Source organism: Hyperoodon ampullatus, assembly GCF_949752795.1.
Source record: "Hyperoodon ampullatus genome assembly, chromosome: 6".
Classification (NCBI taxonomy): Eukaryota; Metazoa; Chordata; class Mammalia; order Artiodactyla; family Ziphiidae; genus Hyperoodon; species Hyperoodon ampullatus.
In genome coordinates this window covers 58,800,548-58,826,244 of record NC_136919.1, presented here as the reverse complement: position 1 = coordinate 58,826,244, position 25,697 = coordinate 58,800,548, and the positions used below count along the sequence as shown (strand labels likewise).

At 40.6% G+C, this 25,697-nt stretch overlaps 1 protein-coding gene across 2 annotated transcripts in view; it reads left to right on the top strand.

Moving 5' to 3' along the window:
• The window catches only part of ADAMTSL1 (ADAMTS like 1), a gene marked incomplete at both ends in the record, with an annotated part of 469,161 nt that overhangs the window by 221,435 nt on the left and 222,029 nt on the right, over positions 1-25,697 (top strand). For both annotated transcript variants that reach the window (XM_079706140.1, XM_079706139.1), the window contains 2 exons: positions 13,177-13,478; positions 20,151-20,280. In XM_079706140.1, coding sequence (XP_079562266.1) covers positions 13,177-13,478; positions 20,151-20,280 — 432 coding nt within the window. The remainder of the gene's footprint in view (positions 1-13,176; positions 13,479-20,150; positions 20,281-25,697) is intronic.

Below are 25,697 nucleotides of genomic sequence, written 5' to 3'. Positions count from 1 at the left end.
AAAAATTAATAAGGAAAGTTTAGAAAATGCTCAGATGGAAAAGCATCCTCTCTCAACTCTGAGTTACGTCCAGTTGATACCCCAAGCTTGCTCCCAGCATGCACTGAGACAGAAAAATCAATAACAAATTCAAGAGAGCAGACAGAGCCATTTTTATGTAGTCATTAGAAAAGCCTTTCTTGCAAACCAAGAAGTTCTAAATTTGTCAGCCCCTCCTACTGTCTCCACTTAATGCTCAATCTGGAGCTACTTTCAGAACTAAATCTGAACTACTGCTCAGCTGAGCCCTAGAGAGTGGCAAAGACAAATTAATGGGATCCTTGTGTGCCAAAATACAGTATGGACCCTGTCACCACCAATATATGTTAAGTCCATTAAGGTCATTTTTAATGAACTGAACTTTTCTTTGGAAAGCTTTGCCAAACTTGTTGAATTAAGGGAAAGAAACCTTTACAAAATTGCAAGATAAACTAATTCCACTCCATGTGAAGAAGAAATGGTTCATGACAAGTATTCTGAGTTTACAATATTTTAGATTTTTATCCAAGTCAGAGAAAATAATATGCACTAAAATCTACATTCTTTTATTAAGCTAAGAACTCCAAATGCACTAATAGCATTGTAAGCTATAATGGCATTTTAGTTCCTGGGATATGGCTTTTTAAATCATCAGACTAGCCTTAAGAAAAACCAAACTTTTAAACCATGTTCCGTTCACATAGGTCAGAAAAGCAATGGAGAGAAAGATGGTTTGAAACGAGTGTCGTAGCCTCACTTTTCATTGGTGGAGAGTGATTTGGCTCCATTTGTATCTGCTCATACAGTTAAGGGTCTGTCTTCTCTTTTTCCCAAATCTCTGTGTGTAATGAGTTTTAAAGAGTGGGTTCCTCTAAACTAGGATCAATTCCATAATGCTCCAGAGTCTTCACTGTTGGGTGGCTGGTTGTATAATAAGGCAGTGTTAGACCAGAGTCATGTATAAATTACTGAAGGCATCCTCTGTTTCAAAGCTGCCCCAAATCCTTTTATTCTATAAAGCAGCATTTTTATTGAGATTTAACATAAGTATGATAGACACAGAACTTAAACTTGTCTCAAGCTACATGACAACCCAAACCCCATCAAGATGAATCAAGGCCAGCACATACTGCCCAAAGGCAGCTATAAGAAATATAAATAAAAAAGCCCATGATAGCTACTAAATCTGGGCACAATCACCTTTTGAAAGACCATAAGAAACTTCTAAAACAGGAAAATGGTTTCAGATTTTCCATGCCAATGCCTGGAACTTAAAAGTATGATTTAATTTCTTTGAAGTTTTAGGCTATTGCCTCTTTTTTTTTTTTTTTTTTTTTTTTTTAATATTTTTTTTTTTAATAGTTTCTGCTTTATAACAAAGTGAATCAGTCATACATATACATCTGTTCCCACATCCCCTCCCTCATGCATCTCCCTCCCTCCCACCCTCCCCATCCCACCCCTCCAGGCGGTCACAAAGCACCGAGCTGATCTCCCTGTGCTCTGCGGCTGCTTCCCACTATCTATCTACCTTACGTTTGGTAGTGTATATATGTCCATGCCTCTCTTTCCCTTTGTCACAGCTTACCCTTCCCCTTCCCCATATCCTCAAGTCCATTCTCAAGTAGGTCTGTGTCTTTATTCCCGTTTTACCCCTAGGTTCTTCATGACATTTTTTTTTTTTAATTCCATATATATGTGTTAGCATACGGTATTTGTCTTTCTCTTTCTGACTTACTTCACTCTGTATGACAGACTCTAGGTCTATCCACCTCATTACAAATAGCTCAGTTTCGTTTCTTTTTATGGCTGAGTAATATTCCATTGTATATATGTGCCACATCTTGTTTATCCATTCATCCGATGATGGACACTTAGGTTGTTTCCAGCTCCGGGCTATTGTGAATAGAGCTGCAATGAACATTTTGGTACATGTCTCTTTTTGAATTATGGTTTTCTCAGGGTATATGCCTAGTAGTGGGATTGCTGGGTCATATGGTAGTTCTATTTTTAGTTTTTTAAGGAACCTCCATACTGTTCTCCATAGTGGCTGTACCAATTCACATTCCCACCAGCAGTGCAAGAGTGTTCCCTTTTCTCCACACCCTCTCCAGCATTTATTGTTTCTAGATTTCTTGATGATGGCCATTCTGACTGGTGTGAGATGATATCTCATTGTAGTTTTGATTTGCATTTCTCTAATGATTAATGATGTTGAGCATTCTTTCATGTGTTTGTTGGCAGTCTGTATATCTTCTTTGGAGAAATGCCTATTTAAGTCTTCTGCCCATTTTTGGATTGGGTTGTTTGTTTTTTTGCTATTGAGCTTCATGAGCTGTTTATAAATTTTGGAGATTAATCCTTTGTCAGTTGCTTCATTTGCAAATATTTTCTCCCATTCTGAGGGTTGTCTTTTGGTCTTGTTTATGGTTTCCTTTGCTGTGCAAAAGCTTTGAAGTTTCATTAGGTCCCATTTGTTTATCTTTGTTTTTATTTCCATTTCTCTAGGAGGTGGGTCCAAAAGGATCTTGCTGTGATTTATGTCATAGAGTGTTCTACCTATGTTTTCCTCTAGGAGTTTGATAGTTTCTGGCCTTACATTTAGGTCTTTAATCCATTTTGAGCTTATTTTTGTGTATGGTGTTAGGGAATGATCTAATCTCATACTTTTACATGTCCCTGTCCAGTTTTCCCAGCACCACTTATTGAAGAGGCTGTCCTTTCTCCACTGTACATTCCTGCCTCCTTTATCAAAGATAAGTTGGCCATATGTGCGTGGGTTTATCTCTGGGCTTTCTATCCTGATCCACTGATCCATCTTTCTGTTTTTATGCCAGTACCACACTGTCTTAATTACTGTAGCTTTGTAGTATAGTCTGAAGTCAGGCAGCCTGATTCCTCCAGCTCCGTTTTTCGTTCTCAAGATTGCTTTGGCTATTCGGGGTCTTTTGTTTTTCCAAACAAATTTTGAAATTTTTTGTTCTACTTCTGTGAAAAATGCCAGTGGTAGTTTGATAGGGATTGCATTCAATCTGTAGATTGCTTTGGGTAGTAGAGTCATTTTCACAATATTGATTCTTCCAATCCAGGAGCATGGTATATCTCTCCATCTATTTATATCATCTTTAATTTCTTTCATCAGTGTCTTATAATTTTCTGCATACAGGTCTTTTGTCTCCTTAGGTAGGTTTATTCCTAGATATTTTATTCTTTTTGTTGCAATGGTAAATGGGAGTGTTTTCTTGATTTCATTTTCAGATTTTTCATCATTAGTGTACAGGAATGCCAGAGATTTCTGTGCATTAATTTTGTATCCTGCTACTTTACCAAATTCATTGATTAGCTCTAGTAGTTTTTCGGTAGCATCTTTAGGATTCTCTATGTATAGTATCATGTCATCTGCAAACAGTGACAGCTTTACTTCTTCTTTTCCAATTTGGATTCCTTTTATTTCCTTTTCTTCTCTGATTGCTGTGGCTAAAACTTCCAAAACTAGGTTGAATAAGAGTGGTGAGAGTGGGCAGCCTTGTCTTGTTCCTGATCTTAGTGGAAATGGTTTCAGTTTTTCACCATTGAGGACAATGTTGGCTGTGGGTTTGTCATATATGGCCTTTATTATGTTGAGGAAAGTTCCCTCTATGCCTACTTTCTGCAGGGTTTTTATCATAAATGGGTGTTGAATTTTGTCGAAAGCTTTCTCTGCATCTATTGAGATGATCATATGGTTTTTCTCCTTCAACTTGTTAATATGGTGTATCACATTGATTGATTTGCGTATATTGAAGAATCCTTGCATTCCTGGAATAAACCCCACTTGATCATGGTGTATGATCCTTTTAATGTGCTGTTGGATTCTGTTTGCTAGTATTTTGTTGAGGATTTTTGCATCTATGTTCATCAGTGATATTGGCCTGTAGTTTTCTTTCTTTGTGACATCCTTGCCTGGTTTTGGTATCAAGGTGATGGTGGCCTCGTAGAATGAGTTTGGGAGTGTTCCTTCCTCTGATATTGTTTGGAAGAGTTTGAGAAGGATGGGTGTTAGCTCTTCTCTAAATGTTTGATAGAATTCGCCTGTGAAGCCATCTGGTCCTGGGCTTTTGTTTGATGGAAGATTTTTAATCACAGTTTCAATTTCAGTGCTTGTGATTGGTCTATTCATATTTTCTATTTCTTCCTGAGTCAGTCTTGGTAGGTTTAGGCTATTGCCTCTTTATCTAGCTTGGTTTCAACCTCTGGAGCCAAGACTGAGCCCAATATCAAATCACTCATAACATCAACCCTTACCCTCCTATTTACCCATTCACTTATTCATTTGAAAAAAATGTATTTTTGAGCACCTATTATGTGAAGTTCTACCTTCATGGAGGTTTGGTCTAATAAATGAGATAGTTATTCCATAAAGATTCACACTTGATTATCAAAAACTGATTGCTGTTATAAGAAAATGAAGAGGTTCTGTCAGAGAGTCTGACAGGGGCCCCCAAAAGGTCTGGGAGTCAAGGAAGTCTTCTTTGAGAAGGGACCGGTCAGCTGAGACCTGTAGGATGAGCGGAAGTTATTCTAAGCTGAGAGAAGGGAGGAGGGTCATCCGGGGAGTGATCCACACATGCCAAAACTGAGTCAGGAAAGAATTACACACATTTAAGCAAGTGAAGGAAGACTAGTGTGTCTGGAAGCTAGTGACTGGGCTGGGGGTGGGGAGAATTGTAGGAGATGAAGATGGAAAATGGCATGATATAAACCTGGGTAAGGAGTTTGGCTTTGTTTCTGGGTATAGCAGGAACAATGAAAAGGTTTACATTTTAAGAGCCCCCTGGCTACAGCATGAAGAAAGAATTATTAAGAGCTAACAGAGGAAGAAAACAGATCAGTGGCTATTGTGGTAGTCCAGGAGAGAGCAGATGTTAGCATCAATGATCTGGCTTACATGGCAGCCTTAGAGCCAGGACAATGAGGTGGTAAAGAGCATGGATTCTATAGTAAATGGCCATGATTTGAATCTTGACTCTGCCATTTATTTAGCAGTATGACCTTGGGAATATCTGTGTCTCAATTTTATCATCTAGAAATTGGGATGAAAATATAATTGTTAAAATATAATTTATTTTTGTTAAATATATAAGTTGTTAAAATATAATTTTCAGAAAGGTAAAATCATGATTTATAAATATAAAATGAGCACATGTCAAACTTTTTTTTAACTCATGAATTATGACAGAACCAATAAGATGTTAAAACTAGTTCTAATGTGAATTGGATTTAGAAAAGTTTATATTTTCTATCAGACAAAATTATTTGCATTGACATGAACAGAAAAATTAATTCCGTCACTATGAATGAGAAACATCTACATCATCACTAGCTCTCTACAAGGAAACTTTCATCTCTATGGAATTGCAAAATAGACTAGCTGAAGACAAAGACTCACACTTCCATAGAATTTGACAGCCCCTGAAAGTCTGCTAGAGTAATCTTGTTTGTCCATTTCACAATGTTTCTGACAGTACCCATCTCCTAACAGTGTTATAATGAGCTAATATATAGAAATGCTTAAAACATATCAGTGAACGTTAGCTATTATTGTTGTGGTTGTTGCTGTTATTATATCAAGGTGGAAGTAGTCGAGATGGAGAGAGGTAAATGAATTTCAGATATATTTTTGAGGGAGAATTAATAGAATTTGGGAATCGTTTCAAAGTGAGGAACTAGGGAAAAAGGGGGGTCAAGAATAACTCCTAATTTTTCATGTGAGCAATTAGCTACCCAGTTGAATCATTTGCTGTGACGGAGAAGGTTGGAAGAGGAATTGGATGCTAAGAAAGGGAATCAAGAGTTCCATTTTGGACACTTTAAGTTGGAGATACCTTTGAAATATCCAAGTGAAAATGCCACTCAGGAGAGATGTCAATGTGTACTGGTTAAGAGCATGAAACCTTACTAGGTGTGTGGCGTATATCTCAGTTTCCTCATCTGTATATTAAATGGAGATAATACTAATTCTTTTCTCATCAGGTTATTGTTAGGATTTAACAACATTTATTTATAAAGCACTTAGAAGTGAGGCTGGCACATAAGAAGCACTGCATAATTTTTTGATAAATAGATTGTGTTAAATCAGTGTTTATTCCTTTCAAAGAGTAAAATGGCTTGCTATCCCAAATCTTACTTTAAAAAAAAAGTTTCGATATGAAGCTCAGAAAAAAGGTCTAGACTGGAGGGTAAATACTTGGAAGTTGCCTGTACTTTGGTGGTATTTGAAACCAAGAATCATTGGTGAGCACATCAGAAGACCGCACCAAACTGAGCCTTCAGGCCCTGCAATATTTAGAGTTTGAGGAGAGGAGAAGGATCTAGAAAAGGAGCCCGAGGAGGAAGTGACCAGAAAAGAAAAACAAAAACCTGGAAAGTTTGGTATCATGTAAGTCAAGGAGAACATAATTTAAGAAAAAAGGCACAATCAGGTGTGCTGGATGCTACTGGAAACAAGATGACTCAGCACTGGATTTGTCAGGAAGAGAAGACAATGTGGGACCAATACTCTTAAACATTTATTATCAACTGTCTTTTTCCTGGCTTTTCTCTTATTGTTAAAGAAGAACAACATCCTGATGGTCAAGAGGGTCCCTCCTTTAGTAAGATTCCTTCTAATATCTTTATTTATTTATTTATTGGCTGCATTGAGTCTTAGTTGTGGCATGTGGAATCTTTCGTTGTGGCACGTGGGCTCTTCGTTGTGGTGCACGGGCTCCAGAGCACATGGGCTCCGTAGTTGCAGCACATGGGCTCTCTAGTTGTGGTGCACAGGCTCAGTGGTTGCAGCACGCGGGCTTAGTTGGATTCTTAACCACTGGACTACCCGGGAAATCCCATCCTTCTAATATCTTGTCTGGAACCATATTAGAGGAAGCCGGGTCAGACCTACAAGATGAGTTTAACAGAGTACTCAAACGTACGAGGTCCTAGGCTTTGAAAGAGCCCAGTCGTCTCTGGCTCGTTGGAACTTGGAGAGAACTCTGGTCTCCTGCAGCATTTCCTTCTAGTACAGAGTCTCCTTGAAAGGAAAATGTGCTCTTTAATGCAGTCAGCCTTTCTTCCCCCACTTCCAGCACTGAGCATTTCCGCAAGCAAGCCACTGAGGCATTCTTGCCAAGGCCAGCTGCCTCTCAAAGAACCCAAAAGGGCAACACTATCATGAGAAAAAGAAGTCAACTACTTGGAAAATGCCACTAAATATTGCTGTCCCAGGACTGCCTTAGAATGTTATGGAATTGGGTCCTTGGGTCCAGCACTAGACGGGGCAGTCACTGAATTTTTTTTTCAAATAATTGTATTGGCAACTGCATCAAAATTGTCATTTGTTTTGTCATCTTAATTTCTAGAACCATTCTATTCTTGGTTATACTACTAGGCACCTTACAGTGCTGAAGACCCTCACAGGTGTGATACTTAAGGATGTGAGGAACGTATGAAAAAAAGTGGTGCTATTAGATGTTTTGCAGACTGATGTCCTGGGCACCTTTGCAAAATTTTGCTTGGAGACTTCAATATGCATTTCATAACCAGCATGAATTATTTGCAGTTCCAGAGACTTGTAAGCTAACAGCTGCAGTTGAGAAATATTTTCATAATTCCACATTCAGATCAAGTATCCTTGACTAAAGAGCTTTCACAATAAGTTAGATTCCCATTTATTTGGAATGATTTAGGTGTGGTTCTAAGTGAATGTAGAGGCATATTTTGGATAAGTGTTCTCTCAAAACTTTAATGCTTTAGTTATATATATATATTTTTAAAACTATAGAATTTATTTGTATTTCACAAGTTTTTCATGTACTTTCTTCATTTTTTTAATAGTTCTTTGAAATTTTATCATGGACATAGATTCATATAACCCCCTAAACTGTCACCTACTCTCCCTTTATAACCACTTTTCCCACAAACCAAGCCCCTAGTTGCTACAATGACAAAAGAATTCATAAATAAGTTTGATTTAAAAACCCAATGTCAGTGAATTAGTTGTATATATTCATTAATGAAATTGTCTAGCTTTGTGTTGAAAAGCCAGTGGTTACTTCTCATACAAACATGAAATGCAAAGCTAGCTATATTTTTAAATAATCATTTTAAGTTTGTCTTAGTATGATGGATTTTTTTTTTTTTAGTATAATGGATTTTATAAGTAAGTCACTTTAAAACTCCTAGAGTGATTCAGTTAAAGAGTTGCCTGCCCTTTGTAACATTCCAAAGGTTTTTTGTTTGTTTACTAGTTTGGAGGATTTTTTTTTAAACATCTTTGCTTTTAATTTCATTGAGGGACATTGAATAAATAACTAAGTAGGCGAAAGAATGTGTTTCCCTTTCCCTCTCCTAGTTCCTTTCCCACCCAGCAGCAACTATTTTTTTCTCATAGATCCAAATGCCTCTTCGATACAAATGCCCAAATGCCCAAATGCCCAGCTAGGTTTAAGTAACTGCACCTTTTCCTAAAGATTTTACTGTCTCAAAGATTGTCCAGAATCAGGAGAAGAACCAACTCTTCAAAACTAAAGAAAAAGAATAGAGAAAGATTGAACTAAAAATAAGATGAGGTAATATGAAATACCATTTTTACCAATGACGTATGATGATTTTTTTGTCCCCAAATGACATATTTATGTAAAAGACTTTCTGGTTAATTTGGTATAGAATTACTTATACAGTATTTTATTTTTCCAGTATACTCTTCTCCAGATCCCTCTGTGGCCACTGGTTAGGTGAGAAAATTTTAGAAAGGGAATAATCATGATTCTCATGTGCATATAAAATAAACATCTGTCAAAGATTGTATTTAGGGCTTCCCTGGTGGCGCAGTGGTTGAGAGTCCGACTGCCGATGCAGGGGATACGGGTTCGTGCCCCGGTCCGGGAAGATCCCACATGCCGCGGAGCAGCTGGGCCTGTGAGCCATGGCCGCTGAGCCTGCGCGTCCGGAGCCTGTGCTCCACAGAGGGAGAGGCCACAACAGTGAGAGGCCCGTGTACCACAAAACAAACAAACAAACAAAAAAACAAAAAAGATTGTATTTACCTCATTAACTAATGAAGAAACCAGGAATATGTTACAACCAACTCAAAGGAAATTTAAAAGAACCAAACATATTCAGGCAAATAAGAATACTGAAATGAATTTATAAGTAGATGCAAAATGGATCTATCCACAGGACAACCAATTGCATTCCACAAGACACAATCTTCATTTCTATGGGAAAGAATCTCATGATCAATTTCCTGCAGTTTAAAAGTTGTAAAATAACTCACAGTCAATGAAAGATTTTAAAATTTTATAATAATATAGGAACAATGCACTGAACAGAATATTCAGTAATCTTTGGGGTCCCTTTTAAGTTTTTATAATTTTTTTCTACACTATTCAGTTCATTCCCTCCTCTCCCCTCACCCTAAAATCACCAAAAGAAAGAGGAAAAAGAAATCCACAACCCCTATCAACTTATAACTCAAATGTTATAAGATTGAAAACTAAACGAAAATTAAGTATTTCTAATGTGATTTTCTGCAAGTTTCAATTTGCATTTTGAAACTAGAGAATGGGGTGAGGCTCCTAACAGCATCAAAATAACACAACTATAGAGCTACTATATTGTGCTACTCTTATTTTGAATAATCCTAGTGATTTTTTTTTTAACAAGCACTCATATGAAAGGAGGAGAGAGGAAAGGAAGAGGAGAAAAGAAAAAAAATATCAGGCCATGTGTGTATAAAACTAGAGCTAAGTCTGGCTAATATCTGCAGTAATGTGAGACTAACCAAGAGTGAATTGTTTCTCTTTAGCATCATATTAATAAAGTAATAGTTTTTATTATTTCAGTCCATGCTTCTGACTCCGTAATAGCCACTAATAAACTAAACCACTTTGGGATTTTACAAGCGAATTTGATTATCACTCTTTTCTATTTCCTAATAGGGACTGTGGTAATACCTCTAATTAAAGGATAAGTATTTTGGTAGTGAAATGAACAATGAATCCTGCAAACAGAAGACCAGAGAGAAACATAAATTACTTATTTGCCAGGGTTCTGTTCGTTTGTTTGTTTTATCCTGGAGATGGGAAAACTAAATGCAGAAATCATATCAATAATTTCTGAAGCTCAAGCCCACCTTTGAAAGAACTCACTTATCCAAGCCATTCTTCATTCATCTGGCGATAGTGCTGCTAACCAAAAGAATTTGTAAATTACCCAAATTAAACTTCAATAATACATTGTACATCAAAATGATTACTATACTGATTTTTAAAAGACACATTGACTCCATTTTAAAGGTCCCACTTTAAAGGTTCTAACTCAGCAAGAACTACTCAAGATGCGTCTTCTAAACATTGCAGTTAAACCTCCTAGCTCATATGACTGCCCTCTCACTGACCTTGCTTCCTCCCACTTGTGGCCAGAAAGCTCAAGTTGGTAAATACAGAGTTGGGAGATCTAGGGATATGGGGGAAGGTTTCACATGAAAAACAGTTATTATTCATTTGGCCGTTTGCACTATTAGATATTTTTCTTTTGAAATGCAATCTCCTGCCTTCAGTGAGAGAGAATAGTATATCATCCAGTGTATGCACTAGAGATACTAGGATGGCTGCCAAAAGACAGCACCACTTAAAGACCAAATTGTTCTTAATTGGTGTGAACTTGATGAAGACCTAAGGATAGTGGGTTGGGAGATAAGCCAGTAAGGCTGTTTGACACTTGATAAGGTTCTCACTTGGGAGACATAAAGTAGATTAACCCTAAGTATCCCGACAGTCAAAAATACACACACACACCCTCACACACATATTTCTTTACTTTTTTCATTTAGATGCTACTTTAAAGTAAACAAGTCTCAATCATTGCGATGAGTTCATGGGACTTCGGTAGCACCCCTTTTCTACTTTGTGTGCTTTTGGTGTATCTTCCCAGTCCTGGAGAGAGAACAAATGCAAAGTGATTCATGATATAGGCAAGGGGAGCTGAGGGTTTCATTTGTGCAGCCTTTATATTCTAGATTTCATCTGGGACTCACTTTTTATCTAGGAGATAATCCATAAACGAATCAATTTAGCTACTTGTCATAAGTTTATGTATATAGGAAAAGGATGGAAACAGAGGTTATTGCAACAACAAAGATTCACAAACATGGCCCACAAAGACTAAAATCTTCCCTATCTGGCCCTTTACCGAAAAAGCTATTTGAGCCTTGGTCTCTTGGAATAGTCACTGAAGAGGGCTATTATAGCTGACAGAACACTAATCCTTACTGTATGGGAAAAGCTAATACGGTGCCATTCTTTTTGAGATCTTGTCATCTTCTTCATTTGAAAACAAAATTCAGGACCACATTATTAAACAAGCATTAGTCATCACTATTGTCAAAGCTGGCAGACTTATCATTTGCTTCTGGGTTTCTCTTATATATAAAATAGTTTGGTATGTATTTTCCTTTCTGTCCACACCTGGGTTGTAAAATTCAGTGCTTGTGTATTTGTTATGATCCCTGTTCCAGGACTCAGGCAGATAGATGTGAATGTGTAATAAGAGGGTTAAAATTATTTCGATTGCAGATTTTGGTTTTATATTCCTAAAAGACTGCTACAGGTAGTGTTATTTAAAGAGGGAAAGACATTTTAATCTTTTAGGATACTGTTTTCCCTACCACGTTCTCTAGGTGCCAGGAGATGGTCAGGAATTCAAAAAAAGAAAGAGGGAGGTGACTCTGTGATGAGAATTTCTTGGGAATAATTCTGGGTGATGCTTCCTCCCTCGTGCACCTTCCTGACAAGGTTGTATGTGACCTTCGTTCACCCCTAGGGGATGGCTCTTCAAAGGAAACAAGCATCAGGCCTTTCTTAAAGGGACTCCCTCCATGCCTCAGACACCATGGGTCTGGGTCTCCGGGCCAGTCCCCCTGCTCTGCACACAGACCAGGCTCAGGCCCAGGCCACATCTTTGTTGTGTTTCTTCCAGTTTGAAAACTTGGATTGGTTTCCTGTTAGAATTTCAGTTTCCCTAAACTAGATAGGAACTATTTTCACTTGCTGGGATTTAATGCTATAACCTTCTTATCACTTCTTTCCTTTCCTGCCAAAGTCAGGGTTAAAGAGCCAGGTTTGCATGCCTCCTCAGCATGACTCCCTGTTCAAAAGCAGTAGGATCATGGAAAAGTAAATTTTTAAAAAAAATTCCAAAGTCCTTTCTCCAGATTATTATACTAACTTTGTGAAAATGTTAGTGGTTCCCTCTGGGCTTTTTTCTCTAGGCACTTCTCAAGGTCATTGCAGATATGGCCATTGTTGATTAGTGGGAGGAAAAAAGCCTTTCTGGAATTTGGATATTGTCCTACATTCTAGAGAAACTCAGAGAAAAACCAAGTTCTCCCTAACGTGGCTTTTTTCGGGGGGGAGGCGCTGGAGTTTGTTGAACAAACTCTGAATGCAGAGCCCCTCGTTTACTGTGACATGCCTGTGGATTTAAATTTGTAGCAGGGCTCTTCTCTAGGATATAAAAAGAATTACAGTCCAGACTAATTCAAAGAATGTGTGAGGAACAAGGCTCTGCTCCGTTCTTGGAAACTTACAAAAAAAACCAAAAAAACCTCTTTCTCTTTCTGTATATAAATAAATCTTGGGAAGCACATTGAGCAGAAAAGCAAAGAAAGTTACAGAACCTGAAATCCAGAATAAAAACAAAACAAAAAAATACTTCCTTAAATATTTCTAAGGGCTGATTTTGTTGGAGTTTTTAGTATTAGTATTAGTCTGCTGGAAGAATAGCTAGCATATGCAGGAGGCACAAGTGCTGGGATTTAGATTGATAGAGAAGAAACCAATTCCCTGCTCCAAAGAGCTACCACTGTGGGTACAAAGCAGGGAGAAAGCAGGTGGTCCGTGGAATGTCTTCCAGCTGGGGGTTCATATGACACTCATGAAGAAACCAATCCAGAAACAGTGGCAAATGAGCTCATGAACTACACCGAAGCGCCCAGCACAGGACAGGGTGGCTAAGCCCTGAGCACATCCTGGGACGGCACTGGGCCACGGTGGCAGGTGGGATGAGGACCCTCCCAGTACTCGCGGTCTCCTGCTTGGGGCTTCTCATCCTGTCCTCTTGTTTGCTTGCGGACTGCAGGTTCATCCCAGAGGCCTGGTCGGCCTGCACGGTCACCTGTGGTGTGGGGACCCAGGTGCGAATAGTCCGGTGCCAGGTGCTCCTGTCTTTCTCTCAGTCTGTGGCCGACCTGCCCGTTGACGAATGTGAAGGGCCCAAGCCAGCATCGCAGCGCCCCTGCTACGCAGGACCCTGCAATGGGGAGGTTCCTGAGTTTAACCCAGAAGAGACAGGTGGCCTCTTCGGTGGCCTGCAGGATTTTGACCAGCTCTACGACTGGGAGTATGAGGGCTTCACCAAGTGCTCCGAGTCATGTGGAGGAGGTAAGAAAGGGGGATCTGGCTCAGATCCTTGCCACCGTCTTGTCCTTTTTCTGTAACTTCTCTCTCTGCGTGCAGCTGTGTCACGTGATTGCCTCTAGTCCAAGAATGATAAGTAGGGGGAGGAAGCCATTCTAAATGTAAAGCGGACTGAATGAAACACAGATGTATTTCTCTTTGGGCTTGAGCAGCTTTCAGACTGTCAGCTATGAGTAGCCATCACAAGTAATGCTTTTACTTTTAGTTGTTGTTCTGACATTTTGCACTATATCTTAGCGTATCTGACTGAGAAACAAAGTTGACACTGACCTGGCAATGCTCTCAACATTTACTTTTATTTATCTATGCCCTTTCCTCTGTGCATGTGGTATGAACCAAGACCCAAGATGACAAGTGGTCTGCTGTTCCCAAGGACAGGGTACAGCCCATCTGATTTACTCAGCTGATTCCCAAAGTAATGTCTGTTGACAAAGGGAAAGGGTGTATAAGGGCGATTATAACACTGTGGTTGCCTAGAACTGGAAAGAGTTTAAAGATTAAATCCTGACCCCACTGCCATTTTATAGATGAGGAAACTGAGATACAGAGAAGCTGAGTGACTTTTTCAAGATCACACAGCTAGTGAGTGACATTTGGGACTAGGCCTGCTGTTTATTTCTCTGTCAAGGGTCTTTCCATCGTACCTCACTTCTTTAAGCCCTTAGAGAGTTCCTGAAGCTTTCTCATTGAATGAATATTATTTAAATAATGTTCAATGTTTCCGTGTATATTGACCTGGTTCTCTTAGGTCTAGTTCATGGTGATAATGGATTCAGTGATTTTTCTATTTCAGGTGTTAGTAATGGAACTGTAGTGGGAGAAGGCGGCATTTTAAATCAACAATTAATTCTTTAAGATTACGATCTTTTGTACCACTGTAGAAAATACATTAGATGCATGTCACCACTGTCTCCCATGTCTACTCCCAAGAGAGATTTTGATAGGTGAGGAAACGCTAGCTGATTTCCCATCAAATCCCTGTCACTGGCTACCAGTAACCCCTGTTGTCACATTAAGGATCTGTATTGCCAGCAACGTTTCTTACTTAATTGGTATAAAAATATCTATATTAAAATTATTTCCCCAAACTGTTTTCTAAACCATGACATGTTGGAAACTCTTTTATAAAAGCATCTTTTCTCATTACTGGGAATGTCAGAATACATGTGCCCAAATTGTTCATGCGTAGTTGAAAAGGAATGGAACAAGTACGAGCAGAGAAATCAATTTTCTCCATTAGGTCGCTTCGTAAGCATTTAATAGTCTTGACCTTGGGGTTCTCATTTTGTTTCTAAGTCTTCCAATTCTAAACCATGGAGTTCTTAAGTGTTTTCATGGAGAGCCTATTATTTTAAAACCTAGAATTTTCCAACTGATTCTGGAAGACAGTTTCTTGGAACTCCGCTAATCCATGTTCTGTGGTGCCCTCCACTCACAATGAGGACATCTTTTCTTCCATGCTTAATGAGGGAGAAGTGTTAAATAAGCTTTGGTGATCTCTGAGCCCCAGCAGGAGCTCAGAGGCCAGGTGGAAAGGACACAGCAGCGGCTACAGTTGCTTCTTTCCAACATAGCCAATGACTCTAGAGTTCAGATGGTGTGTGTTTATCCCCAATTTCCATGATCTTATCCCCAATTTCCATGATCACCTGAATTGAACAATCATGATCTTTAGTCTAAAATGAATGTGCTTTGAAAAAGATTATTTATGATCTCTCAGTTATGATTCTCAGTTATAAGTCAAGCCTTGAACTTTATGAGCAGATGGGAAAAATGATGCTGTAATGGAATATATAAATGACCAGATACCTTTATCTTTAAGATTCTAACCATTCTGCTGATCAACCAGGGGTATAAAATTCAAAGCGTAGAGAGTATGTGGAATGTTTTTCATTTAAAAGGTTTTCAGAAGCTGTTGATCTGGAAATAAGATTTGTATATTTCATACACAAATGATGTCCGCTTGTAGGAACTGAGCATCTTTGTATAACATAAAGTGTACATCATTTACATCCAGTTAGGTCTTTAACTGTCAACAACTGTGCACACTTACCTACAGTTGTGTCACTGTGCCAAGGTAATATATCTATGCCTAAAATGTTAAAAGTTGAAAATTCCAAAGTGGTGAAAATATGCTCAGGTCACATGGTCCATATGATGCCCAGACACACTAAAAAATTATTTTGGTATACGGGATATGTATATTTTGAAGTCATTGTTTGGCAGTAACATTTTATGGTACTACCAACTTTGATCTTTCACTAAAATATAACCCACAAGGTTGAAGATATTTTTAATCATTCCTGCTGAAGCCAATCAAAAATCTGCAGGATTAACACATAGATTTTAAATCAATTTTGGGTTATAAGACCAGTCTAGCTAATTTTATTGTTTTTGCAACCTCAAGAGATGAAATTGGATAGACACAAAAGTAACCTTTCACCTAACAGAGGTAGCAACCAGAAGGAACTAGTTAGTAATTTAGGCTGTAGTTGGTGGCTGCGTTTCCCCAAGCTGTCATCAAATACCATGTAACAATTTTGCTATTCTGGGAGATATAAACACTGAAAATCCCATTTTCTGGAAGATTGAAAGTGAGCCTAACCTGTTCAAATCTGTGTCCTGTTGTCTCACTAACATCTCCTGGTTATATTTTAATTTTCCATATGTGAACGGATAGGTGTAGTCAAGGAGAGTAGATTTGAACCTGAACAGCTTTATTGACCTCCTAGATGGTAAAATCGACGTTAAAATCTCGCCGAAGGGGCTTCCCTGATGGCGCAGTGGTTGAGAGTCCACCTGCCGACGCAGGGGACACGGGTTCGTGCCCCGGTCCAGGAAGATCCCACATGCCGCGGAGCGGCTGGGCCCGTGAGCCATGGCCACTGAGCCTGTGCGTCCAGAGCCTGTGCTCCGCAACGGGAGAGGCCACAACAGTGAGAGACCCGTGTACCGCAGGGGGGAAAAAAAATTCTAACCGAAGGAAAACTTGAAATTGATTTCAGCAAGTATAAAAGGTGAAATTCTGTGCATCTTGCTCCCTTTTCCTTATGAGTCCTCTCCTTTTGCTTCTGTCAAGAAAGGAAAACTTAGAATCGGAAAGGACCGTACATACACGTGTGTTCTGTGTTGGTTTAAAATGTCCTTCTCAGGGCAAAAATTAGCCCATTTGGGAAGTAGCACAGACTTGATGAGCTAACTTCTCACATCCCGGGCCCGACTGCCCTGAGCCAAGTATACTGTGAACTGACAGGTGAAGTCTTCACACATCTTCCCTCTCCAGCTTCCCACACCCCCATGCCAGGGCTGTTCCCTCACGCCACGTTGCTACCTCCAGGCCCCCATTCCTTCCCACCGCCCCTTGGCCCAAATTGCACGCTCTGCTTTGGAATGCCCTGCCCTTTAGGCATCTCATTCATTAATACCACAAAAATTTCTTGTGTGTTGACCACAGGGCTGGTCCCAGATCCTCCCTCATTACAACGGAGCTGTGTCCTTAGCCTCCCGCACCCCCCATCTAGGAATGCTATGACAACAGACCCTGAATGCAGTGTTGCGGAGGCCAAGGGCATCCTTCTAGAAGACGTTAGATTAGAAGGTAGTAACTCTAGAATGCTTCTTAATCTCAGCATTTAACCAACCCGAAGGTGACTTTTATCCTGAGCTAGGATTATTGGCTGGGGTCATGTAAATGTGTTCTATGTGTCTCAGAAGATTACTGATGTCATTTTAGAAACTTTAACCCTTGCAATCCCATTCCATGCAGTCCTGAAAGGACCTCAGTTCTGTAAACAAGGATTTCACAAAGTGGAAACAGCTCACATTACTCATAAACCCCCAATACATGCCCTGCCCCAAGCAAGCCTTTTCAAGTAAGGCAGGTGACAAAAGCCCTGTGGTCACTTCCTGCCTCAGGGATTGCCAACTCGAATTCAGAAGCTTTTCAATAGCTGACTAAAGCCAAAATATATTTTATTTTAGAGTAACATTTAGAATCTCTGGAATACTACCAGGCAGGCAAATGAATTGAAACCTTAATTTCAAACAGAATCACAGCTCTGGATTCTGTATGGAACAGTTCACCTCATCTAGCGCCTTGTCATCATGACCTTAATAATGCCAAACTGTTCCAGGGGGAAGTATCAATGAAGATATCAACAGTTTCTTGTGAAGTGTTTTCCTATATCATCATACCATGAATTTCAAGTGGATCACTCCAGCTGAAACCAGGAGGACACCCTGGACTTAGCATTCCAGAATATGATGGAATATCTTGAATGTCTAGCATAAATCTCAAATGCTCCACCCTGAACTGGCCGTGATATATTTAAATTAAATTTTTGAAGCTCGTAAAAGGCTTAGAAAAAAGAAAGCTGACAGGGAAAATATTGTGACTGATTTTTTTTTTTTTTTTTTTTAGTGTTTGATTTGTCAGACTTACTAGGAAAAAAGGCGATTCTGATTCAGGCTTTAAAATGTCACTTTTTAGGGCTTCCCTGGTGGCACAGTGGTTGAGAGTCTGCCTGCCGATGCAGGGGACAGGTTCGTGCCCCGGTCTGGGAAGATCCCACATGCAGCAGAGCGGCTAGGCCCGTGAGCCATGGCCGCTGAGCCTGCGCGTCCGGAGCCTGTGCTCCGCAACGGGAGAGGCCACAACAGTGAGAGGCCCGTGTACCGCAAAAAAAAAAAAAAAAAAAAAGTCACTTTTTAAATGGTGGCTTGCTGAGTGACCTCTCTAAGTCAGTGTAACATCACCTCAGAAAGCACTAGCCTGTTGATTGGGGTGATAACTTCTTGGGGAAACACAGGGTAGATAGGAGGAGGGAAGTGACAGGGCTGAGAAGTGATAGGTCTGTCGTACTATATTAGGTACTATCTGATGAAGCAATGCAGAAAATTTTAAAAAGAAAATGTACGTGTATTTATATATAAAACTATTATATGGATTGTCACATACTCTGCTATAACTGCATACAAATATTTAACAACACATAGGTACCTTTATTTTTTTTTTATTTTTATTTTTTTTGGCGGTACGCGGGCCTCTCACTGTTGTGGCCTCTCCCGTTGCGGAGCACAGGCTCCGGACGCGCAGGCTCAGCGGCCATGGCTCACGGGCCCAGCCGCTCCGCGGCATGTGGGATCTTCCCGGACCGGGGCACGAACCCGTGTCCCCTGCATCGGCAGGCGGACTCGCAACCACTGCGCCACCAGGGAAGCCCCATAGGTACCTTTAGATGTACATATCTTTATATATATAGCTATGAAAGACTGAAAGCAAATTATCAGGAATGTCCTGTCTCTCTTCTTCTTTAAACTGAATTCTGCTGAGATGATTCCAGACAAACGTCTAGTTTATTCCTGAAGATCTCCAGCAGATATAACATCCTCTTAGTATTTTTGAATGTTAACGTTGTCAGTCATTAAAGCTCCAGTGCTAAGGCACAGCCACTACAGTTTCACCATTTATCAACTGTATGACCTTAGCAAGTTTTTTCACCCTTCTAAGCCTCAGTTTCCTTATCTGTAAAATGGGGATAAAAGCGGTGCTTGCCTCATGGAGTTGTTGAGAGCATTGAATGGGGCATGTCAGGATCCTAGCCTCAATACTTGGCTAATAATGTTCAGAGGATTTTTGCTACTGCTTTTATGACTGGGAAGCAGGATGAAATGTCTGGATATTACATTAAATTTAATTTAATTTAATGATATTCAATTCATTTGACCAAATTAAAGATCCATTCATGACAAAAACTCTCAACAAAGTGAGTATAGAGGGAACGTACCTCAACGTAATAAAGGCCGTATATGACAAGCCCACAGCTAACATCCTACAAAACGGTGAAAAACTGAAAGCTTTTCCTCTAAGATCAGGAACAAGACAAGGATGTCCATTATACCTGGACACATGTAACCATGTGTCCCTGTCCCATGAAAGTCTCCATGAGAGATCCTACACCCCACCTTGGAAGAGCCGCCAAGTAACTGTATGCCATTCACTCCTCAAACTCCTGTTTTACTAGGTCTGTAGTTAGGGGCATGTGGGTGGCAGTGGGAACATTGTCTTCCATGGGTGTCACTCGTCATTAGGCATCTTGTTCTCTTTCTTTGTTCCAACTTGCCAAGCTGCTCTAGGTCACTAAAGAAATGAACCCGAATCAAAAGGAAACCAGCAAAGCCCTAGATGCAAGGCCCCAGAAGCACAGCAATTTACAGAATGCTGGACATTCAAACACAGCTCTGGGCCTGCCTTCCAAATACCCTCATCTCCTGTTGATTAGAATACAACAGGAAGGTCTTGGGGTCATTACTTTGGTCATCCTGCTCTCCTTCTGCTTTAAATTATCCTGTTTCAGCACTGGCGGCTGCATAGCCGGGTGGCATCTTTTTAAGCGTTTCAGCAGTGCTGGGAGCAGCCTCCCCACTTTGGCGGAGTTGCCCTTCTTAAGGGGCACAGACTCCTGAGTGCTTTCTCCAGACGGATTGATGCCTGACGAGATGGGCAGCCCCGGACTTTCAACTGCCTGACACACAACGAGTCCTCCCAGTCGCAGAGACCTCCCACCAGCTGCCCTGTCTACACTTGCTCACCGCCCACATGCCCACTCTGGCCTTGACAGTGTGATCTGTACACAGGTGTCCAGGAGGCGGTGGTGATCTGCCTGAACAAACAGACACGGGAGCCCGCGGATGAGAACCTGTGCGTGACCAGCCAGCGGCCGCCCCAGCTCCTGAAATCCTGCAGTTTGGATCCCTGCCCAGCAAGGTAAGGGGCGCACTGGCCGCTCTGCTGCCCAGGAGCATGTTCAGAACAGGGTACATCTGTCCATGGGCAAGACCAGAACGCTTATTGTTACCCAGTGGTTTGAAAACCAATTAGCATCAGTTCAAACTTTTAGTCAAATCCACTTGAATTTAATTGAAACCAGGGCTTTGGAATTCCAGCCCAGTGGTCATGCTCAGGGTCCAGAAGCTCATGCTCTGTGCGCTGAGGCAAAGCCCCGTGGTGTGGCTGGTATGTGCACAGGCCCCACTGCTGCTTTCTCCTGGAGGGAATGTGAACTGACCACAGGCTTTATGGTCTCTGCCACCTTTCAGCCTGTGCCCCGAGCCCTCCCACCCTGGTAACAGATTGGCTTGTGGATTGCAGGAACTGAAGGATCTGGGTGGTATAATTGACCCACCATGAAATCTGTATGCACACAGCATGCGGATTCATTATAGCATGATCGGGGGTGTGCGTCTGTCATTCCACATGCATAAAATCAATTAGAGCATTTCGTTGTTCAGCCCTGCCTGGGTCTCATTATTATCTAACCTTGAGTCTTAGTTCATCAATCCAATCACTGCTTCAGCCTACGCAACGTTATGGGGTTTTGAGAGACTTTCCTTCATATACGTGTTTGGAGCAAGTCTCTGTAGAAGCTAAACCATCTCATCCATGATTCTGGTTTCAAAGGGGAGACATTTAAGGAACCAAAGCCAGACTTTCAAGTCTGCTGATGGGCTGAAGAATGTTCCCGGATCATGTCCTACATACAGAGGGGGTTGCTATTTCTGAAGGATATTTCTTCTGTTTCTGCAAGGTATCATGTAAGAAGCAATGTGTTGCCTACAGGAATTAACGATAATTTTCTGTCCAAGCTAATGCTGCTTGTCTTACTTCTCAGCCAACTAGATGCCTTTCTCGGGGACTTAGAGGATACAGACTGCAGGCCTCCTGGGATCATCTCAGGGTGCCATCCCACAGTGACACTCTCCTGCTCATCACCAGAGTTATTCTGTATATTGATCTGAAGGGTGGGCCTGGCTTCCCTCTTCAAATGCAGAAGTGACGAGGGCCACTAGTGCCATATTCTCCAAGGCAACCAGAAAATCAGTCGGCCACTGCTTGGAGCACTACCCCACCCATGGGAGTAATAGCCAGTAAAACAGAGTCAAGAGCTGGGCTAAGAAAAACCTAGATCCAGTGCATAGAATCCTGAGAAACCTCTTTTTCTATCCCTGTGCACATCTCTGTCCTGACCTCACTGTTTATCAGTGAGTCTAAGACCTTGCTGCATGGGCAAGGGATCCAAACCCCTCCATTTGACTGCAGTCTTCTTAATAGGAAGAAGCAGAAGGCATACAGCAGGGACAGCCTGCAAGGGCCTTGGCTAGCAGGTCAGGAAGCCCGGCCTCTCATCCTAGCTCGGCCACCCACTAGCTGTGTGGCACTGGGCAAGATGTCTGCCCCTTCTGTTTCCATATCTGCAAAATAAATTAGCTGCACGAGATAATCTGAGGTCACCACGTCCTGCTCCAGTAATCCCATAACTCTTCATGGCTCTGTAGGCAGGAGCATTAGACTGCTGTTACTGCTGCTTTGTGCTGATGATTGATACCATTTCTGTTCTGCTTATTTACCGTCACTTTAAAAACAAGCATGAGGGTCTTTCTAACCACATTCCAGTGGTGTAATGACATCCAAATGCTGTGATGAGCTGAGGCATGGCCGAGGAGTCAGTACCTGGGACAAACTGCACATCTTCTGGGACTTACAACCCCTAAACCCCTCCCTTCCTAGGGCAGCAGAGGGAATAGGACACAAGACATGACTTCCCACCCTCCAAGTACTGATTACGGTTAAATTAGATAAGCTTAATTTACAACCTTTTACAACCTTGTCTCCAGGACAAGGACTCTTTTGGACTTAACGTTATTGCATTTGCTCCAGGTCAACTCAGTGCTTTAATGTCCACCAGCGAACCGTCAGACTGACAGGCTGGATATCTTACTGGGTGCAGGCATGGTTTTCTTGGGCCAACTATACATAGCTGAGTGTTTGTAGAATGATGCTGATTGAAACAACAAAGGGGGCCAAAGTGGCCTGATATGACTCACTCTCTTTACCTCCCATCCAAGAGCCAAAACCGAGTTTCATCTTAAAAATGAGAAGTGTATAGAGGTGCATCTCCTGTGGAATATTCCAGTCTGACATCGGGGAAAACCCCTCCTTTGGAATGTTGATGTCGGATGTGTATGAAAGAGAAAATGTATTAGTAGGGGCATGGCAGTGCGTCGTTTTCCCAAGCACCTTCTATTCATTTGGGACTAATTTAAATCTTTAATTCACAATTCTTATTGTTCGTGGATCAGTGTTCCCTGCACATTTACAGTGCTCCCTGTACTCCCTGATGGGCTGCCAGTTTCTGTATACTATCTTTTAGTTTCTTGGCTTGTGCTGATATCCATGTGTTCAAAAAAAAAAAAAAAAAAAAAAAACCATAGCATTTTCTGTGGGATATACAGAAGTGATGTTCTGAGTCTTGGTCACTGGGCTTATGTCTCTAAGAGGTGGCACTGGTTAAGAGAAGTAGCTTTTCCAGGAAGTTATTTGTCTTACTGAACACCAGAGGAAGCTGCTTTTCTTCTTGTGTGTGATATCAGGTCACACAGAGAATACCAAAGACGGCTAGAGGGAACGTCCTATCTGGGCAATCTTTCTGAGATGAAACTCACCTTCTGATTTCCTCTGTGTGACTGACAGAGCTGGTATCAGAAGCACATGTCCAACTTTCACCAGGTTCAGGCAGATATATTCTCATGCCTGGCTGTTCACAGCAGGAAGGCCGTGTTCTCAAACAGGAGGTATTTTGATTGTACCAATTTGTGTGTGCACATGGACTGCTTGCATTTTTTAGGACACGTAAAAAAAAAGTAGTTGTCTATTGGAAAGGACTAGATTTTTTTAATGTAGATTTAATTTTTTATTGAAGTATAGTCAATTTACAATGTTATGTTAGTTTCAAGTGTATAGCAAAATGATTCAGTTTTATGTATATATATTATACACACACACACACACACATATACATATTCTTTTCCAGAGTCTTTTCCATTATAGGTTATCACAAGATTTGAGTATAGTTCCCTGTGCTATACAGTAAGTCCTTGTTGTTTATCTATTTTATATATAGTAGTGTGTATCTCTATTTTCTATATAGTAGTGTGTATATATTAATCCCAAACTCCCAATTTATCCCCGACCCCCCATTCCTCCTCTGGTATCCATAAGTTTGTCTTCTATGTCTGTGAGTCTATTTCTGTTCTGTAAATAAGTTTGTTTGTATCGCTTTTTAGATTCCACACACAGGTGATATCATATGATATTTGTTTTTGGCTGACTTGCTTCATTTAGTATGATAGTCTCTAGGTCCACCCATGTTGCTGCAAATAGCATCATTTCATTCTTTTATATGGCAAGTAACATTCCTTTGTATATATGTACCACATCTTCTTTATCCATTCATCTGTCAGTGGACATTTAGGTTGTTTCCATGTCTTGGCTATCATAAATAGTCCTGCTATGAACATTGGGGTGTATCTATCTTTTCGAATTAGAGTTTTCTCCAGATACATGCCCAGGAGTGGGATTGCTGGATCATATGGTAACTCTATGTTTAGTTTTTTAAGGAACCGCCAGACTGTTCTCCATAGTGGCTGCACCAATTTACATTCCCACCAACAGTGTAGGAGGGTTCCCTTTTCTCCACACCCTCTCCAATATTTATTATTTGTAGACTTTATAATGGTGGCCACTCTGACCAGTGTGAGGTGGTACCTCACTGTAGTTTTGGCTTGCATTTTATAATGAGTGATATTGACCATCTTTTCATGTGCCTGTTGGCCATCTGTATGGAAGAGGACTAGATTTTAAAGTCCTTGCTGTCAGCTTTATGTCTTAATCCTCCTCTCTATCCACCTAGCACCTAGCATACTGTCTGACACGAAGTAGGTGCTTATTAAGTGCTTATTGAATAAATGAGTATAAGGACTAGGGTCAAATTTTGTCCATAGCAATGCTTAGACCCTAATAAGTGCACTCTCTCCCCTCCATCCTTCTTATCCTGTCTCTCCCACCCAACAGATGGTGCTGAAAGTGTTATTATTAGAGTCTCTTCTTTATGTTTAAGGCTTTACGTATCAATTTAAAACATAAATAGCCTTAAGATAAATAACCCGTTATGTTAGCAGCCATGTATGGCAAAGTATCCTCGGAGTAAGAATATGAAAATAAGCTTTTATCAGAGGGGAGAGTGGACACCCAGGGAGGGGTTTGATTGTCAGGAGCATTGGAAGGTAGTACAGTGAAGCCAGGTATTAATCCCTTAACAACCTGGCCTACCATTGGCCAGAAGAAATTAGGACCATTTTTGCTTATGAGCTGACAATTGTGAGAATTTTGCATCCAAGTTGATAGCAAAGAAGGTATCAGTACACGGAAGAAAAATTATTTTAGGCGCCTTTACCACCCTCTGAGTAATCTGTGTCTAGAAGCCCCCCAACCCTGCCCACCTTCACTGGTGGGTTAGATCCATGTAAGGGAAGAAATATCCAAAAAGGAGCTAAGATCAGTCGTTAGGAAAGTGGTCAGCCTCCTGTTCCTCATTTAAAAACTAAGCATTAGAGTTCTACAAGTGATACATGAATATTCTCATTCTTTGACACTCAAGCACAGCAGAAGTCGTGAAGAAAGAAAGGCACATTCTCCCCTTTCACCACCACACTCTACAGCTCCACACCCTTCTTCTCCCCACAGAAAATCACTGTTAATGGTTCGGTACTTTTCCAGACCTTTTTCCATTTGTTTGTATACATACATGAACATATACAAATGTATAAGATTTTCTTCCCTTTGTAAATGAGATCAGATTATGCATATTGTTTGGCAACTTGATTTTTCCCTTCATAACATGCACTAAACATCTTCCCCATCCCTGAGACCACCAAATTAAAAACCCGCAGGTAGGTTAAGACCTGTGTTCAAATCCTGCTCTGTCACATTTAGCTTTGTGACCTTCAAGAGTTCATACACCTTTTCGGATCCTCAGATTCTTCATCTCTAAAATAGGATCATAGTAGACACTTAGAAAAATTAATTCTCTTCTCCTTTCATTTTTGGTGAGAAATATTTTTAGTTTGTATTCAGGACTTAAATTTGATTCAATTTTCTCTTTTATTCAACTACGTCTTAATAATTAAGCTTTACTGACCATCTCCCTGGTTTATAATAGCTATGACATGAGCAGCCAAGGAAAGCCAGAAAGCACTCCCTTAAAAGAAAAAAAAAAAAGGAGTCTGACTGTTATTAATTATAAACATTTGATAGCTCGGCCAGCGTGTGTTGAAAAGATTTGGTAA